Below are 20018 nucleotides of genomic sequence, written 5' to 3' on the forward strand. Positions count from 1 at the left end.
CTAGAGAAAAAATTCTATACTATATTAATGTAAGTCACATAGAGAAAATTGAAAGTGTTGCAAATTAACTAAATCACATTGGCAGGCAGCTGAACCCATTCAGTAAACCCTAAGAAAATATATACACTCCGAGCTCGTCGATCTATTTTAGAGTCATCGACAGATTGGCTACGACCTCTGGGAGGGAGGAGCATGCGGTCGGCGTCCAAGAACAACACGTGTTCAGTCGATTGTTATATCTTACCGCGCTTCTGGTCGATTGCATTTAGTATCCGCCTCTTATGAGTCGGTGAAAATTACGGGTGGGAAAAGAATTGAAAGAGAAGCACCAATAGCAGTAGTGTAGGTGTAAGGAACCTCGTACGCATTCTTAGCATTACACTTCGTCAATTACGGGTGTGGAGCTAATTGTGAATTATGTTAATACGGATATGAGATCTTTATTTCTGAACGGTAGACTTTAATAATAATCTACGGCTTTAATAGCAAAGCTGTTCGCTTATTAAGGAATGTATAGTTTGGAATTTAGTATATGTCTTTGTTGAAGAGCCGCTTCCTTGAAAATAAAATGTATTAAACTTCAATAAGTTTTTGAATAAGAATAATGAGGAGCTACACAAAAAGTTCGCCAGAATATGTTTATAAAAAGAGGCCTACAGTAAAAAACAATTTATTGTAAAAGAATGTGTTTAAGATTTTTCAAATATACTGATTGCAAAAACCGCACAAACTCCGTATATCGGTGGTGAGTCATTTTTTCAGATTTCCACATATTGCTGTAGGCAAATGGTTTAGCTTGAAAGTTTGCGATTAATGGGTTATCTGAAATAAAAGAACTTGTGAGGAAACATTTCGTGTTACTTGTACATTTCTTGTGCACGTTCAACGTGTAAGTAAAACTTTATTTGTAGTTCTGAGATAATTATATATATATATTTTTTTAATTATAAATTTTAAATAATTGTCAGAAAAATCGATAAAATTTCGACTTTGCTTCTTCTTATATAGCCATGTAAGTTACACAAATTTAATAACAATATTTAAGATTTGTTTTTATACTCGTTCACTCTAATAGTTTCTATTTGTTAATTACCATCTTTCAATCAGATTAATTTGATAAAGTTGCCTTGCAAGTTTTCATTCGTAATAATTGATACTTGTCTTAATCGCAGACTTACTACTTATCAAACGGCAACTGATTTGAGCATGTAATTAAAGTTCTATGGCATAAGTCAATCACAAAAAATGTAAGTACCAGCATCGTTAAGACACATTAATACTCGATAAACGAAAGGTAAAAGATAAAACTATTCACCGGAAAGAAAAAATCCTCACAACCGACATTTAACTTCGAACGTAACGTACGAATATACGAACAGTTGAACGAGAGCAGCAGCTGTTCCTGAATAGTCCAGTATTCCCTCCGTGTGTCAGGAAGTACGAAAACCACTTGTCTTATTAGGTTGAATGTCGATGAGGCGCAAAAGTCATGGGTCCCAGGTAACCAAGTCGATGCAACAGACCAATTCGTCGGTTAATCCTGACCGTTGTTGTCAAAACTTTGATACGGGATGTGAAGTATAATAGTCGAATGATCGTACCGAATTATTATCAAGAGTAACAGAGTTTTAAAGATTTTAACGATTTCCCATGTCAATTATTTGATATATAAATTTGAGAAGTAAGCAAAGCCCGCATTTGGCATTTAATTAATTAATAAGTATTTTGATTTTCCAGTTTTGTTAATATTGTATGTTGGACTCCGTTAGCAGCGCCCAATCAATTGTCTTAGTTGCCCAATGATTCAGAAGAAGTCCCATCGCCCAAACATGCCGTTTGTTCGATGATAGATAGACGGATTGTTAAACGAAGTGGGGAGGCGGGGTTACATCTCAGTAGGGTGTCCCACCCTCGACGCTATTAATATAGACGGCGCGAGGCTCGAATGGACGCCGCGATACTCCGATCCGTCAGTCTATGCGTGCGTGCCGTCGGTGCCACACCGGGAGACCACTGCTCTCTTCGCGGTGATGTGCGAGGACAAACACGACCTTGGCCAGTATCTGAGCCTAAGGTGGGACTGAGGTGAGATCGGCGCGAGTGGCACCGTCCAACGCGACCGTTGCTACAGTCATGGTTCTCGTTCTTTTTGTGACTGGTTTTATTGTGCTCGAATCTATTTTTCTCAATTAATCGATAAGCATCGTTGTTTTTTCGTTCAGGTAAGGATTTACGAAATTTTTTTGACTCCGATCATTATGCTGGGCTTTCGTTTATTTCAACGGATGAAAGAAAGCTCGTGGGATGAAAGCTTCCTTTGATATAACAATGCAGACCCTGCTTGCTTGATTCATTGGATCTTAATGCTTTTAATGAATTCATGATAATAGTGAAAAATTGAATAATGACCGTCGATGATAGATGTAAAGGTCAACAGACAATTTTATAATTTGTTCATCGGTAAGTATCGCTATTATCAACAAATAAAAAGAAAATGTACAATTTTCATAATTTTTAAGATTTATCAAATGATAAAATAAATACATAAACTATATGAAAGGAAAAACTCAAAAATAATTGTTCATTACAAGTCTTATAATTGAAATAAACAAGTGCAATTCGCTTCTTATTGTCATTAATATTATTCATGTTTCTTGATCATTATTAAAACTTCATTACACAATATTCAACTCTATTAAGATTGTTAGAAAAAATTATTTTAAGAAACCAAGACAAAACAATAGATAAGTGGGTCGATATACATCAGTGTACTTGAAATGCTGAATTATCTTCCTCATTACACAAATTTAAAAAATATTGAAATTAACGAAAACTCTCAACCAGCATCGTTCTTGGTGCTTTTGAACTATAGAAACATTAACGTTCTAAAGAAAGTGTCGCGTATTTAACTTCCCACTTCGCTACGATGCTCTCAACGAAACCCCTTCGTTAATCGATAAATTTACAAAAATTCGAATCATATTTTACAATATGTAATAAATAGACATAGACGATAAATAAAAAATTTTTCACTCCTAATTATTCGGTCTCATTTATTGAAATCAAAACATGTATCGTGATTAGATCTGACTCAATTTCATAAAGAAATATGCAGTTTTAATGGCTTGTAATAACAATATTGTGTAGTGATAAATAACAACGTTTGATAACTCATGTAAAAGTTGTTGAACATTAAATACAAAAGACTTCAATTTGAATCAGTCTTGCTAATAATACAGTATCGATTGAACATTGATTTATGAATTTTTCTTCGATTATTCATTCCGTGCTTGCGTAAATAGTTGCCTGTTGTTTCGTCAAATATTATTTATTATTTTCCTAATGCGATAGGAATAAATGTAATAATTGATTCCTGGTAGCACGATTTTCTTGAGCTCCGATTGTTATAATTCATCATATTTTATATATTCTAATTAATGAATTTTAAATGCGCATTAATAAAATCCAATTCATCTTTCAAGTTTAATTTTAGAAAATCTACGTTATTCTGACTATATAATTGAAACAAATAATGTTTTCATTTAAATCTTAAATAAATTACTTTGATTTTATTTGAAAATTCTGTTTGTTGCTATTCAGTTTTTATATTATTTTAAATAGAATTTTGGTATTTTTTAAGTTCTATTACTTGCTAAAAAAAATTTTTTAGTTATCACCTATATAATATATATATACAACTATTTTAAAAAATAAACGAATTCAATTATGAGCTTTTGAGTATTCTTCAAATAAATGCGAACGAAATAAAAAAAAATTTTTAATTTTTTCATCCGATCAAATATTGATATATAAAATAGAAATTTCAGATATAAACTAAATATTCATATATATATATATATATTATAAATTCCGTATATGAACTAAATATTTATTTGCTACGATTTATGAATGATTCAAATACAATCATTGAAATAGTTTCGTTTACATTGAAAAACGTAAATATTAATAACAAATGTTTTTAAACACTTCTATGGTCAATCTTCTTCTACTATATCTGGTATAAATAAAATTAATGTTTTATCGCAATTACATTTACGCAAGTAATTATCAATTTAATGTAAATAATTTTATATACATAATTTATAATATTTTTAAGTCTTTTCAATCCCATACATTTAATATTCACATAATTTATCAAAAGAAATTAAAATAAACAGAACGAGCATGGCAAAAAGATAAGACTCTTACATTAACTTTGATACATCCAGGTTGGTCAACATAATATAAGAGGAAAGAATTTTGATAAAACAAATTTTTAAGAAATTTTTCAGCTTATTGTCTTAAATAAGAATCCTTAAATCTTCTTTCGTGTTTAAGTAACATATAAACAAAGAAAGTGGACTGTGGACAAGTAAAATTGTAATTATTGCCATTACTTCTATACTTCTATAATAATTTGTCAATAAAATTAAAAAATCTATATTGTATGAAAAATATATTGGTATTTATGTATTTTGTGAAATTTAAAACTCTAAATACCAATAATTTATATAAAATAAAATTTCTATAGATAATTAAATTCTTAATGATGATCATTGAAAAAAAAAATATGTTATTGGTAATTAATAATTAATACATTGTTATTATTAATTATTATTTATAATATTTATTAATAGATTATTTAAAATTTTAAATATTAAATGTATAAAATTCAATTTCTCATTTTTATGTTTTAACGAATTTTTAATATAAATATAAATTATAATGTAAATTAATTATAGAACTATATATTATAAATTCAAATGTTTACTATAATATTATTTATGTTTATTAAAGATATTTTTGATGATTAATATTGAATATCAATGTTTAGTATAGTCAATTTTTATGGTATCACTATATTGATTAGATGAAAAATTTACCTAAACAAATTTCTTTCTCTCCATTTTTAAATAAACTATTTTATGACTAGTAATTTTCTAACTTAACTCATAAAATATTTAAATATTTGTTGAATGTGACTATCGTATTTATTAAACTTTGTATTTACATCGTAAATATAAAATATTCAATGAAATACTATTAATTTCTTTGAATCATAATTCTTTTTCTAGATCTAATGAAGTTTCATGCTTTTCCTGTGTTTCTTAAAATAATAAAATAATCGAAATATAAAGTTTTGAATGAGTACAACTGATTAAATTGTGGTTTTTTACTATTATTTATTCTCATTTTTCCTCTTTTCTTGGCATTCATTTTTTATAATTATTGTCTCTAAACTAATACGCGTAACATGATAGAAAGCTTTGTATTTGCTGATACATTACATTTATGAACAACGTTTTTAGTTGCTACTAACGAATAAGCACTGATTTTATATATATTTTATGTAAGTCCTTTTTTATCTTATTTTGTATAATGATTCTTTGTATTTGTCACTTTTATCCAAAAACATTCATTAGAACATTATATTAACCAATTATTCCGTAAGTAATCTCACTTTTATGTAGCTAAGTGCACACTTATCAATGTACACCTCTCAATATCGTATTGCAATTTTCTCGCGCTGCGGCTTTTATTAATTATTATTTTTCGTTAATAAGATAATGACGATGGCTAATCGTATCTACAATCGGCTTATATTACTCTTGCGTTTGTTACACCAGTTAAAGAGTTCATGAAAACTATTAGACCACCTAGCAACTATACGCTTCTCGCATCTTCATGCAAAAGGAAGTGTTGACTGTTCAGCCTAAAGACGAATTCGATATAATAACAAAGTGAGACGTCTCTGTCTATGGAACAGGTTCTCCTTACGTCGACTTGCTCTTTATCCTTTCCCGCGTAAGCAAAAATCTGTCAACCAGATGTAGGGAACGTGATGAGAAGTATAAAAATATTCCAGTGAAATCCGCCAATTTTCGGTTAGGTCTAACAAAAAACTTGAATTTGATTGTAATACATGAAGTCGAATACCAGTTCTCAAGCTTGTGAATTATCGAAAATCAGTCGTGATTGATTTGTAATGGAAATTTTGTATAATAAGACTATGTAAAGATTTCTAAATAGCGAAGATTAAACATAATCCATTTTTAGAAAAACCGTTTTTACTTTTAAATGGTAATTAGTAATTTATTTCTTCTTAAATTTTTTAATCTATTCGTATATGTACAGTCGTGGTCACGTATATTTGCTCATTCAAGATAAAAAGAAAATCAACAAAAGACTAAATACCTTCACTAAAGACGTTCACTTCGAAATAACTTATTTTAAGTTAAGGTTATCAATTACTTATAGGTCAGCAATTAATATTTCAATATAATTATACTTTTTTATTATTTTGAAAAATACAATTTTATCAAAAATTAAAATTAAAATTAACAGTTTAAAGATAATAATAGAAATTGTTATTTTTTAAGAATTGGTACATGAACTGTATATACATGTATCAAGAAAACTATTCTTGGATAGGAGTAAATAATGTAAGATATTCAATTTGAGGTATCAGATGTATGTTAATGTATACATTACATATACTTCATTTAAAAATCATTTATTAAATAATATTTTTTACCTTACTGCTAAAAATATTTCAATATTTAAAAGATTCAATATAAGTGTATACTTGCTCTAAATTACATATATTTACATAAAAATATAATATAATGTATATTTATTGATTATTTAATCATTTGTATGGATTTGAAATAATTAAAATAAATATTAGTTTTTTTTAATAAGATTCAATAAAATTTTGTTAAAAAAAACAATGATAATTTATTACCTTTATTAGCACAAAACTTGATAGATGATAAATTAAGCGAATGTATTTAAAGAAGTTGAAACTGAAATAAAATAAATTTAATTTTCTCAAATATTTCGGCAATTTCATAAATTTTTAAAGGTTTTGTATAAAGGAATTTAACTATTTAATCATTTTAATATAATTTTATAAACAATAGCATTTTCATTCATAATTTTCATGGATCATTGGTAAATATAACAGTAAAAGTAAACGATAATGTGTTGTAGCTTTGTAGTGTTATTTCTCTTGCAAGGACTGAACTTGCGCAGCTATTGGAAATGAGCTATTGGAATTTTATGAATATTTATTCATAAAAGTGCTCTTTGTTTATTGAGCATAAACTTTTTTCAAATCTTTTAATTGCCAGATTATTTTTAAATTGAATAATGATGCTTACATTATATCACATATTTTATTGTAATTCATATATTTAAATAAAAACAGTATATTAGTATGAATTATTTTATTATATAAATACGCTTAAAAGAAGGAACTTACAAAAGTACTCATTTTTCATCTGTTTTGTATCATAATCAAATCACATAATGTTTTCTAAATTCCTGAAACCTGGAAAAAAGAATCCTAAATGAAAAAAAAAGTGTTTTTCTTTTGCAGCACAAGTAAAATGTCGTTAAGGTGATAGACGTCCGCAGGACCTCAATTGACAAGATCTTGGGGGAAAATTACGAGAGCTACAAGGATGAATACCCGTATGGAGAATGACACAGTGTTAAGGATAGTGCACCAGGTGGCAGAGCAGCCAATACAATTCCCTCGGCCGGTAACCATCTTCGCTGCCATCTGCGCTATACTCTTCAGCATCATCGGGGTTCTTGGTGAGGATCTCTGATGTTTTTACTTAGTTATAAGATTAATCAACAATTGAAATCGTTGGTAGTCAATATTGTTCTTAAATATCTTATGTATTCATATAATGGATAACTAGTTGAATTACGTAGTTAGAAAGTATATTGATGTACTTTTGATATATATTTTTATAGTAGGATTTTCAAAACTTTATATATCGCTCGTCTAATGATGATATCATATCATTTAAATTAATGTATAAGTACCGTGCATGTATGGTTTTAAATTTTATGAGAGATAGTACCAGTTTAATACCATTATAATACCACTTTAACAAATAATGTTCCTTTAATTTCCATACTAATCTTATGCGTAATTACTTGAAAGTTTATATAAACGGTATTATTAAAATTACAAAATAAAATCACAAAAATACATTAATATTCAATTTCTTTCGGAAAAAGTCACTTAAGAATGCAAATTTATAAAATATTTTAATATTTAATATTTGTAGTACTTATAAATTCTCCGGATATTAAAAACGTCAAAATTAACTCTTCTTTATTTGATCATACATCATATATTATTTTCGAAAGCACAAAAACAACAAATAGATTAAAATGATTATATTCGCATTAAAATAAATGCAAATTATAATAATGTATATTGAAATTAAAATAAATTACCAAATCGGAACATTACATACGAATAACTTTTATTTAAATCATTAATATTCATAATCCTACAACTAAAGTATATGATTTTTTTTATTTTGACAGTTGAATTAAATTTTATATCCAACTATGCTTTATTTAAAGAATATTTTTATAAACGTTATATATTTAGAACTTCGATTTTAATATGCCTTAATTTTATAATGTATTTATACAATTGTAATACACACTTTATTCCATATCTATTATACATTACGAAATTTATTACGATAGAGTATTAATTTAAGGAAATAACTATATCTTTTGTTGTTCAAGTATAATAATAATTTATACATTTTAACAAGTATTATATATATAATAACGATTCTATAATAATAATAGTTTTCAAATTAGTATTTTATATTTCATAAATGCTTGAAGCCTATTTATTAAATGTGATCTAAAAGCCCCACATAAAATTGTATGTTAAGTAATAGTTGGAATTGAATTCATAATTTTTTTTACATTGTTATAGAATAAAGAATAGAATTAAATTAGACATTTATTTATAAATATTTCATTGTACGCGTTATAAGTAAATTTGAATTCTGTTAAAATTTAATCATCTTGAAAATTATATATAAAATATAAATGCAAAAAATCCTCGAATATATTTTCACAATTTATAATAAACATAATTTATGATTATGGATAAATAAAAATATAAAACCATAATAGCATGTTTGCAAACGAAAGTCTATGAATCGTGCATGTATAGAAACAACGAATCTGGAGCATCGTCGATAATTATTAAGTAAATAGTAAATATAATAAAGTATAAGAGAAAGATGGATAGGAAGAATAAGGAAAAGACAATGAGTACAATTAATATCGCAATGAAGTCATAATTGGACTAGTTACGAGAGCGATAGGATTAGGGAATAAAGTTGCACTCAAGATGAATGGGCACTAGTTTGGGCTGCGCCACCAAGCGCAATGAGATTCCACGCATAATGAAATGGATAAAACGAAAAAAAAACCATTAAAGTCCAGCTCATTAATGTAAGTTAATATGGAGCAGTAACATCGCCGTATCGTCGTTACGTGGCGTTCCATTGATTTCAAGGATCATCATTGGAAATTTTATTTTAGAAATGTGACAGGAAAAATGAACTACGGGTTTGTAAATTATTTACTTTCTTAAAACTGCATTATGAACAATTTAACAGTATTATTACAATATTGGCAAATAATAATCAAATTATAAAAATAGTCAAAACCAAGTTATATAATTTTTTATGTCTGTTAATTGACATTTGTCTCTCGGTGTTCGAAAATAAGGTAAATCGCACATTGGCATTTAACTAATGACGATAATTGAGCAAATATTAAAAGAGATACAAGATTAATTTTTCCATCAATTAACTGAAATTATACTTGTTTTATATATGAATTTATACTGAAGTTATACTTCAATTCTTTTTTATACTAATAACAGACCAATAAATTTTTTAATCACTCATTTAATGCTATATATACTTGTAAACATTATTAATTGATAAAATAATTGTAAATAATGAATTTACAAGTGTCTTGAATTAATATTGATTATTAATATCTTGTATGAAATCGTTATGCATCTATAATAATAATGAAATATAATCCAAAATTTTTGCGTCATTACTCATCTATATGTCATAAGAAATCATTCAAATCATAAGAAATTACAGCATGAACGTTATTTGTTATTTTTAATACATTTAATAATTATAAGAAATATACAGTTCTTTCTAAAGTAAAATATTTCAAACTTCTCCTTAAAGTTAAAATAACGATTAAATTAACGTATTAAAATAACGATTTTTCTACTTTTAAAAATGTAACATAACAAAAATAATATTATCATGATTCACTAAGTAAACATTCCATATGTCGACGATGAAACACTGAAAGTAGTTATTCGAAAATCATCGTGTATCTACTCCTACATTGCATGTGTTGCGCGTTGATAAGCTCTGCACGCATGCGCGCTCACGCATTTACTACTATAGCATACATATCGCAAGCGCGCACGTGTTTTTCTCACATTGAATTATAAGGGAGGGGTACGTCACTCTGTATGACATCATAGCGTTGCGCTCAAAGGGAAGAAGACGTGTGGTGCTTTCTTTCAAAACAAACGCCTAACATTGAAATAAATCAAGCCCAATGAAGAATCCTCGCTGGTTGCCGAACCCGAGTGACCCCGTATAATTGGAATTACTCTCATATGCCTAGCTGCTCCCCTCGTGTATATAGAATGATTTTCCCAGCTTTTCAACACGTTCACGTATCAACAATTTGGCTAAAAAATAAAGAAAGTAAATAGCAATGGTTTTTCTGAATTTACGATGGCTACATTTTGGATTTTGAGCGTCTAAATATTGATAATATGTATGATTAAAATCGACATGTCGCTTTGACTTTATGCGATCACAGTCGACGTTTTCACAGTGACAACCGCGTGGGATATTCTACTTCCATGAGTTGCGTTTTTACATTAACGAATAAATAGCTCTTGGTCAATAAGCCTTTTTACGCTAGTGGAGAAAAGCGCGACTGGGCTATTAAAGTGTTTTAATTAATTTAATGCGCTGCCATTGATCGACTCTTATTTATTTCTATTTAAAAAGTGAATTCCACCTTAACATATAGTGAATTAAACTTTATTTTATTGTTGTTTACTTTATCGATGGTTCTTGTACTATATTCATATTTAAATTTTTGGTTTGTAAGATGATAATTTTATATTATTATATCCATTATAATAATCCGATATTAGTAGAATCGTACAATGAGTGACTCTATATTTAAAAGCACAGTATTTTTTCATAAATTTAAATTCTTTCAATTTTCAGTTTATAAATTTTAAACTAATGTATTAACTAAATATAATTATTATATCCTGTGAATTTTTACGATGTATTTAAATGTTTACTACAATGCTTTCTACTGGGAAAAGAGGAGGTAAGTTAAAGGACGTTAAGAAACTAACGATTAAATATAAGAAAATATTAATTTTTACGGTGTGGCAAAATTGTTAACATTTTGACGACGACATATATAAATAACATTTCACAATTTCTTACATAACTTTTGACACTTGTTTTAGACAATTTATAATTATTGCATTATTCAATATATAAATATTTAGTTTATGTACAGAAAATGTAATTACATGGATAATGAGTGATGACATCTACTCTTACAAAAATATATTTGTGTTATGTTAAGTTCTATATTAAAACGAATTCAATAAAGAATTTCAACGGCACTATCGTTCATTGAAACTTTTACAAATACGAAATATTTTTATTACGCCACGTAATTAATTGTATAAAAAATAAAGATCCAACAACATCTATATTTTTTAAAAATTCAAAAAATTCACTTTTCTCCTTATTCTTCAAATATATTAAAAATCATTTTAAAATAATTAAAATAAATAATAAAATACATAAACGAAACCAACACAGAAACTCAATTCAATTTATATATCTGCATGTACTTAAACCCTTTGGTTGAATGTTTATTGCTCAGATGATTGTATCTAACACAGCTTATAAAAAGTTCCTTATTCTTATATCTTAAAATTACGATCGTATAAAAATCTTAAAATTAATGAAAAAATTCTCGAAGTATTGCATTTATCAAAAATAACGTATAACAAATTAAATACACTTTAGAAAAAAAGTCTCAAATTTGCATTTGAGTGCACCCTATTTTTAAACCAATTAACTTAAATATTTTTAATCAGATTAGTGAATGATTCATATTTCTGATTCTGATTCAAGGAAAGTCAACATACAGTGGCTCATTTTCTGCCATGCATATATTAAAATAAAAAAGAAATCGTATTCTTTGCAATACACGATTGTGAAGATAGATAAAAACAAAATTAAAATCGTTATGATATCGTTCAATTTTAATACAAATGCTACTAATTATTAGCTACGTCATCAATAGAAAAGGCGTAATAAATTGAGATTGTTGCCGACAAATCATGTGGAACGTGTGCAGTTATTGACTGTACGAAACGACTCTTCGAAAATTAAGCACCAACCGTAACATTTTAATATTTTTAAGACAAAATATTGAACTTAATATTTTCTACATATTATGTGTGACTGTATTGTAAAAATTGCTTTATTTTTATGTAAAATTAATTAAGTTTATGCATATATTAAATAAAAAATTAGTATTATATTACATCTATATGCATTTAGTGTGATCTTAAAATATATGAAGCTTAATTATCCTTCTTTGTTAATATATTGAGCTGACTTATCGATCAGCAATACTAAACAATTTTTAATGCACATTCCTCTCGAAAACGCAGCAACATGACCTACTAATTACTGTAATAAAAATCTCTCGATTTCAAAGAACACATGGCTGGTTTGAAGATTTTCAAAGAAACTTAATATCATCCCTAACTCCCAAAATACGATAAATCGTCTCCTATCGCTAAAAATTAATAATCGTCCCCATAAATTTCCATGAAAGATTCCACACTAATTCCAATAAAATCCTTGTACTGATTTCCTTGTACGCCCTCTAGGCAACTTGGTGACGATAATCGCCCTGCTACGATACGCGCGTCTCCGTCGACATGCGACGACGGCCTTTGTCATAAGTCTGAGCATTTCGGACCTGATATTCGCGACTGTGAACCTGCCGCTGACGGCGAGTCGCTATCTCAATGAGGCCTGGCTCCTGGGCGAGACTCTCTGCCAGCTATTCCCGTTCTTCTTCTACGGCAACGTCGCCGTCTCGCTACTCAGTATGGTAGCCATCACTATCAACAGGTTCGTACCAACTCGCTTGCGCTCTCCCCTTGGACCCCTCCTGTGGATCAAAGAGACTCGCTGGAAGATCTCATCTAAGGCTAAATACACTGGAGCACTTGTATCCTCGTGCGCTCGGGGCTACTACATTCTAATGTTGGCATAAACGTTTTTGTTGGAATTAACGAAACTTGATGCTGGCTCGATTTCAATATAATTTCGTTCAATCCTGGAGTAAAATTTATTTAAAAATACAAAAACATCTTCGATTGGTCTAAAAAAAAAAATAAACAAAATTAAAAAAAAAATGTTTTATAAGTATCACGTGCTACTTTTGCAGAAATTGATTACAAACGTTTGAATTTTTTTTATAATCAAGCTAATCAATAAATTCTAGCTTACTGTAAACTGCATATTTTTATCAAATAATCTTTTAAAAGAATCTTTTTTTTACGTAAAATGGTTCATTATAAGATAATAAAAGAAATTTAAGAATAAATAAAGTATGTTTGTAAATGTCACGTGATCATTTAAGAAGCTTCTTAAGCATAAAATGAACTTTTCATTGAAGTATCAAATAAAAAATATTTAGTAGTTGGAAATAATTTTTTAAAAAATTACATTGAGACATTACTTTTATTAGAAGCATTTTCATTTATGTGTATTAAAATTAATAAAATATATGCAAAAAATTTTAATGTAATTAAACTTATATTTTATTTTAGAATTTTAATATTTACTATTGAGATAAATCATAATAGTGGAGAAAAGAGACTGCGCAAAAAGTATTTTTAACAAAAGATTTTCCACGGCATTTCACAAAATTAAAAAAGTTTTTAAATAATGAAGAGTTTAAATAAATAAAAGATAAGTAGTATAGTTTCAACAATTGTGCTCACAGCATACATTAATATCAGATAATAAAAAATGTGATCATGTATAAAATGATTAAGCATGGGACTTTTATGTATACAAGAGATAAATAATATTAGAGTGCGAAAATGACATATTAAAATCATCGATCGACACGAAAACCGAAACTCGATTAAACGTTGGTTTTTTCTTTTTCCCTCTGCTATCTCTTAAAGTGGCGCAGCTCGGGTCATTGAATCTCGCTTAAGTTCGAGCTCAATTGAAGATATTGGTTGATCGGTTTATCGTCGTCAAAGTAAATTTCTTTGGAAAAACGTACGCGTCGCTCTCGAAAAATCTCAAGTGCATCCTTTAAAGCGTTTTTATAACACTTGATTAAAAGCGCTCGTCATAAATTTCAGCAGCCCAGCTTCAACGATGCCTCAATATTCTTAAAAACTAATGTGTAACGCGCTGAGTCACTGGCAATTAATACCACTCTATGTGATGAGAAAAATTTATGAAATTCTCGGAAGTCGCTACAACGTGTTATCATTCTAAGCTTTCTTTTCTATCCTTTCTAGAATTTAATCCATGTTATACGTACCATTTTTTCTTCGTAATTACGAATGTTCTTATACTATTGCTTTCGAATAATTATCTTAACATTAAATAATCAGTTGTCATTATGTATTTAAAATTAGAATGAACTTTTTGATATTTAGAAATGCGCTTTTATATATTTCAAGACTTTTTTGTTACTCTTATAGTTTTTAATTCAAGCTTAATACATGAGTATGATATATACAAAACCATATCGTAATATATTCAAAATGTGATAAAGCATTTACAACAATATTTATGCTGATAAAAAGTATTTAATACCTTGTAAAAGCAAGCAATTTTAAGTATATTTCCAGGACGATACATTTTTATTATAACAAATCATGATTCACTAGTAGATAAAAAGTATATTTCAGAAGTGTTTTTCTAATAAAAATATTTTTAAATATTTCCAAAATATTGGAAGTATAATACTTTGTAATGATATTTTATAAAGTAAAAATCGACTTTTCTCTTATGTTAAATCCCAAATTCGCATGTAGTATTGGAAACTTGTATACAATATACAAGTTATATGATAAATATAAGGTATCAACAGTGACCAATTACTAACTAATATCTTAATCGAAGATGAAATAAATTAAAATTTAGCCTTGATGCAATCATAATAAAGCCATAGCAAATACTAATTAAATTTACATAATCTTAAAAGAGAGTGTTCACGAAGCAACGAATACAAACGATGTAACAAAGTAAATTCAAATGTACCTCTCATTACAGGTACGTGCTAATTTCCAGGGCAGAGATCTACTCTCAGATCTATACGGCCCGTGGCATCGCTTTGATGTTGATTGCGATCTGGACGTTAAGCTTCTCCCTCTTGCTGCCGCCGCTGTTAGGTATCTGGGGTAGCCTGGGCCTAGACCCAGCGACCTTCTCGTGCACAATCTTGAAGAAAAATGGCCACAGCCCCAAGAAACTGTTATTCGTAGTTGGCTTCCTAGTGCCGTGCCTCGTCATAATTGTCTCCTACTTGTGCATATATTGGCGTGTGCGCAGTAGCCGAAAAAAGCTTGAAGCCCATGGCGGGATGCGCAGAAAACGTAGTGGCTTCCAAAGACGCGAGGATTCGCGCGTTACTCGCTTGATGCTCACAATCTTCTTATGCTTTCTTCTTTGCTTCCTGCCGTTGATGTTGGCCAATGTGATTGACGACAAGGTCCAGATGCCAGTGCTTCATGTAGTTGCATCCATGCTCGCCTGGGCTTCGTCCGTCGTCAATCCCTTCATTTATGCCGGCACCAACAAACTATATAGAGAGGCTTATAGACAACTACTTTGCCCGAGGAGAATGAAGGCGAAGACTGGAACCCAGAAAATTATTGGTCCCAGGGCTATTCATTCCCACTCTAGTAAAATTTCTTCTCAACCAACCTGAAGCTACTTTTCTCTATATGCTTCTTGTAAAAAACTTTTTTCGTCAAAGGATGGTAATGAATTGATATGACGAAGATCCGTTAAACGAATCGTCACATTCCGACATTCCAGAGGAGGCTTCCATTTTTTATAAATTCCATTGAATTGAATGCAATTTGCTGCGCAATTTAAACGAAGAATTTAAATATTTATATATGTTTGACGCGAACTAATTGCGCAATAATCTAATGCCATCTAGAATGCGTTAGAAATGTAAAATAATATTGCTCGATCAATATATTTACTTATAAACCGATGATACGTAATTTTAATATTTTTACAACATTAGATAGAATAGCAACATTTTGAAATTTTGTAAATCTTATATTAATAAGCAATATTAGACGTGTATATATTTTGATGATTGTTAAAATTCAAACGATGAAAAATGCTTCCATTTGTTTTATAAATGATAAATGTGTGTTCTAAAAGTTTGAAATGTCTTTCATAATTATTTTTTATACACTTATATAAACAAGCTAATTCATAAATTCATTGTAAAATATAAGTCATAGTTTATAAGATAATTATTTTACAATAATTGAGTATGAAAAAATCTAGTTATATATTTTATGTATTTATTAATGAAGTACCCAGTCAATTAACTAAGGTCACCTTATATATACCAAAGGAAATTAATAAGGTTTAAGATTTAGAACTGAATATTAAAAACTATACTTAATTTTTGGATAAACTATAACGTAATTTTGGAACGTGGAGAAATATTTTTATAAATAGAGTAAATATGTAAAAATCATCGTTAGTTATATATAAAATATATAGCATTATTAGTGTATATAAAAGTAATATGCATTAATGCTAAAATTATTTTATTTCATTTTCAAATTCGTTTTATTTAAATCTTTTATTTTTTATTTAAATACTTACATTACGATAGTTACAGTTGTAATAATGTAGTAGTTTAATATAATTGTAATGTTATTTCATGTCTGAAGAACCATACGATTTTTTAAATAATAATTTATGATTTATAGTTTTAATTTTTTATTTTGCATTTTCTATTATCTGTTAAGCGAATGTATATTTACATAATGAAGAAATTTAATTATTTTTATAATAATTATATTGACATAAATAATACTAAGTTATGTAAAATATAGAGATTATATTACTTAATATTAATTCAGTTTATTTATTCCTTCATATTTATAAATGAGTATTTATACTCCGATACAAATATTACATTATAAAATAAATATGATTTATTTATATATGCTACATTTTATTTATATTGTTTTATATAAAATAGCGTATAACAAATTGAGTTTAATAAAAAAATATATTAAATATTGTACATATTACTATTTCGATTTCATTTTTAAAAAGACAATTTTAAAAGAAGACACATGCTTAATGCTGTGAGATATTAGGCAAAAATACTATCAATATTTTCTATAAACTATAATTACAGCTCTTCAAAATATACATTCATTCCAAATAGGCAATGATAAGAGTGTATTTAAAATAAAATACTTGTATAAGATATAAATATATGATGTATCATATATTGTTAAAAATATAAAAAATTAAGTTTTGATTGTTTGAAACTTAATTTCTTACAACACGTCTTTCATAATATAAATCAGTCTATGAAAAAAAAATGTTCAAATTTAATTTATAACATAACTTAAGATTAACGAGATAAAATAGTGTTCATCATTCCTTGTATTAATTTACATTTATAAAAATGAACGTAAACAATATCATCATAGATTTTACGTTATGCATTTACATACATTTTTTAAATATTTTAAAATCAAATTGAGTTTCTTAAAAAAATGCATTTTTTAAAAAAGCTTCAAAATTGAAGCAGTTGGCCCTTCGCGATTAAAAATGTAAAATGTATGTATAAAACACGGGACAAAACAATCTCTTTCGGGTTACAACGTATAAATGATTTGGTAACTAACATAATGCTTTGCTATTATTGAAATGAATTCCTTAACATTAATGTAATCGAAGAACCGTTCGATTATTGACTCGAATTTCACTTAAGTACATGATTGCTATATTTCCTTGTGTACAATTACGAATTCTATTGAAGAATCCGAGTCATAGGCTTAGTTCAATTCCAATTCCGGTCTATACGGTTCGGTAATTGAAGTAATTGGACAGACTGACAGAGTATCCTAATGAAATAAAATATGAATTAATTATAATTATTACTGACATTTACAAGCATCTTTAATGAAAAAAATTAGTAAAATAAGAAAAAAATACATTATACTAAAAATGTCGCTAAAATTATAGATTTTATTGATATTAAAGAAAATAATCGTTATTCAAAAATTGCAATTATAAAATAAAGATATTGTAAAGCAAAGTCGGAATTGAAATTTCAATAATGACTTCAATTATCAGTTAGACAAACAAATATTATACGCAAAGACGATCCTCACCAATCGCACGAGCTCGTCGAAGGTGGGCCTTTCCTGGGGATCTAACAGCCAGCAAGAGCTCATGACCTCGTAAACCGAATCGGTTAAGTCTCTTAGCTGCTGAAGCCTATAGCCGTCAAGGAGTGCGGCCTCAACGTCACTGTCCATCTCCATTTGGGAGTATGGTGTGCCGCCCATGCTGAACATTTCCCAAAGGAGAACACCGTACGCCCAGACGACACCCGGGTGATGCCTCTTTTGATTACTGAAGGACTCAATTGCCATCCAGCGTGCATATTTCACGTCCTCGAGACCATACTTTGATAATCCTATGGATGATCATGTTGTTAGCTTTTGTCAGCTACGATATTAAACAGGATTGTTTAGGACATTAATTTTATTATTGGTATAACTGCCATAAATTTCGAAATTTTGGTTAAATCTTTGAACTTTTAATTAAAATGTAGATTTCTTTTGATCTTTGAAAGATTTAGTATTTGCATTAATCAATCCTAATAAAGAATTTTTAATAATTATTAATCTAAATCATAAAATAATAACTAATATAGAAATCTAATTTTAATAATAAGTTAAATTGAAAAGGAATTTTCTGCATTTCATTTTCAAACAAATCATACGATTTTACGTGTATTTTTACATTATCCTAATTAAATTTGAGATCATATTAATAATTGACAGATTCGTAAGGAAAAGCGATTTTATGTATTTATAATGTGGATTAATTTATTATATTATTAGTATATTATTTATTAATATATTTTTAGTACATTTATTTATTATAAGGAAAAACTCATATCGTGATACCAAGTGATAACAATATAAATTTAATTTTTATGTAAATTACTGAAAGATAAAGTTTAATAAAAATGTTTATCGTTAGAAACATAATGTTTACAAATATAAACTAAACAATAATAACAATAAAGTAAAACAGAAGTTTTTAGAATATTTTATTAATTGTTCAAAACGATTTTAAATAACATATTCAAACTTATCAATGTCTTTAAAATCATGAAAGTAAGTCATCATTCAATAAACCATATCACGATGTAATTCGTATTTATTATGATTATTATTTAGTTTTGGGTTAAAAGCACTGGAGTCGCAAAGATATATAAAATCTCTTTGCTTCACTGTTTAAATATATATAAAGCGTTTTATAAGCAGCTCTTATAACACCAATCACTTGTCCATTGTTTTACTCCAAAAGTATTTTTCTGCTTAGCTACTTGTCATTAACATTTAATTAAACATAGTACTTATGAAGTCTCACAAAAAATATGGAGGATATTATCCCATAATATATATCAATTTGATACAGTGCTTAATAATTTCGTTCTATCCACACCTTGATTGGTGTAAATAGATAAAATGATGAATAAATCCAATCCAATCCTTTCCTCGATCTTGGCATAACAGCAATTAATTCAAATTATTTATAAAATTTTCTTATAAATAAAACAATATTGATTTATAAAAATATATTACTAATATAGACACAATTAAATAATGAATTACAGGTAAAATAAAAGTTACCGTGACCCATCAGCTTAGGTGACCAATCGAGACTTAATCCTACGCTTCGCGCGCACACGCAGCTGTGAATGATTTTGAGACTTTCGAGGTACCGAAGTCCATCGGCGACGCATGCACC

General features: G+C 28.1%; 2 protein-coding genes across 3 annotated transcripts in view; one reads left to right on the plus strand and one right to left on the minus strand.

Moving 5' to 3' along the window:
* The first annotated feature begins 1739 nt into the window (after window positions 1-1739).
* Window positions 1740-16134, plus strand: Tre1 (Trapped in endoderm 1). 2 transcript variants are annotated; one of them, XM_011500164.1, is made up of 4 exons: window positions 1740-2222; window positions 7382-7602; window positions 12827-13073; window positions 15249-16134. In XM_011500164.1, the coding sequence occupies exons 2-4, from the start codon at window positions 7467-7469 to the stop codon at window positions 15904-15906; spliced, it is 1041 nt and encodes a 346-aa protein (XP_011498466.1). In that variant the 5' UTR covers window positions 1740-2222; window positions 7382-7466; the 3' UTR covers window positions 15907-16134. The 2 variants fall into 2 exon arrangements, with proteins under 2 accessions (XP_011498466.1, XP_011498472.1); XM_011500170.1 differs by lacking the exon at window positions 1740-2222 and adding an exon at window positions 2434-2460 and having other exon boundaries at window positions 7366-7602.
* A 1647-nt stretch (window positions 16135-17781) lies between these two features.
* The window catches only part of LOC105362667 (tyrosine-protein kinase Wsck), a 5117-nt gene continuing 2880 nt past the window's right edge, over window positions 17782-20018 (minus strand). Inside the window, 3 exon segments of the mRNA XM_011500153.1 lie at window positions 17782-18094; window positions 18365-18672; window positions 19901-20018. The exon segment at window positions 19901-20018 is cut by the window's right edge and continues 11 nt beyond it. Of these exon segments, the coding sequence (XP_011498455.1) occupies window positions 18026-18094; window positions 18365-18672; window positions 19901-20018 (495 nt within the window). The 3' untranslated portion in view covers window positions 17782-18025.

Source organism: Ceratosolen solmsi, unplaced genomic scaffold, assembly GCF_000503995.2.
Source record: "Ceratosolen solmsi marchali unplaced genomic scaffold, CerSol_1.0 scaffold10, whole genome shotgun sequence".
In the NCBI taxonomy this organism is placed as follows: Eukaryota; Metazoa; Arthropoda; class Insecta; order Hymenoptera; family Agaonidae; genus Ceratosolen; species Ceratosolen solmsi.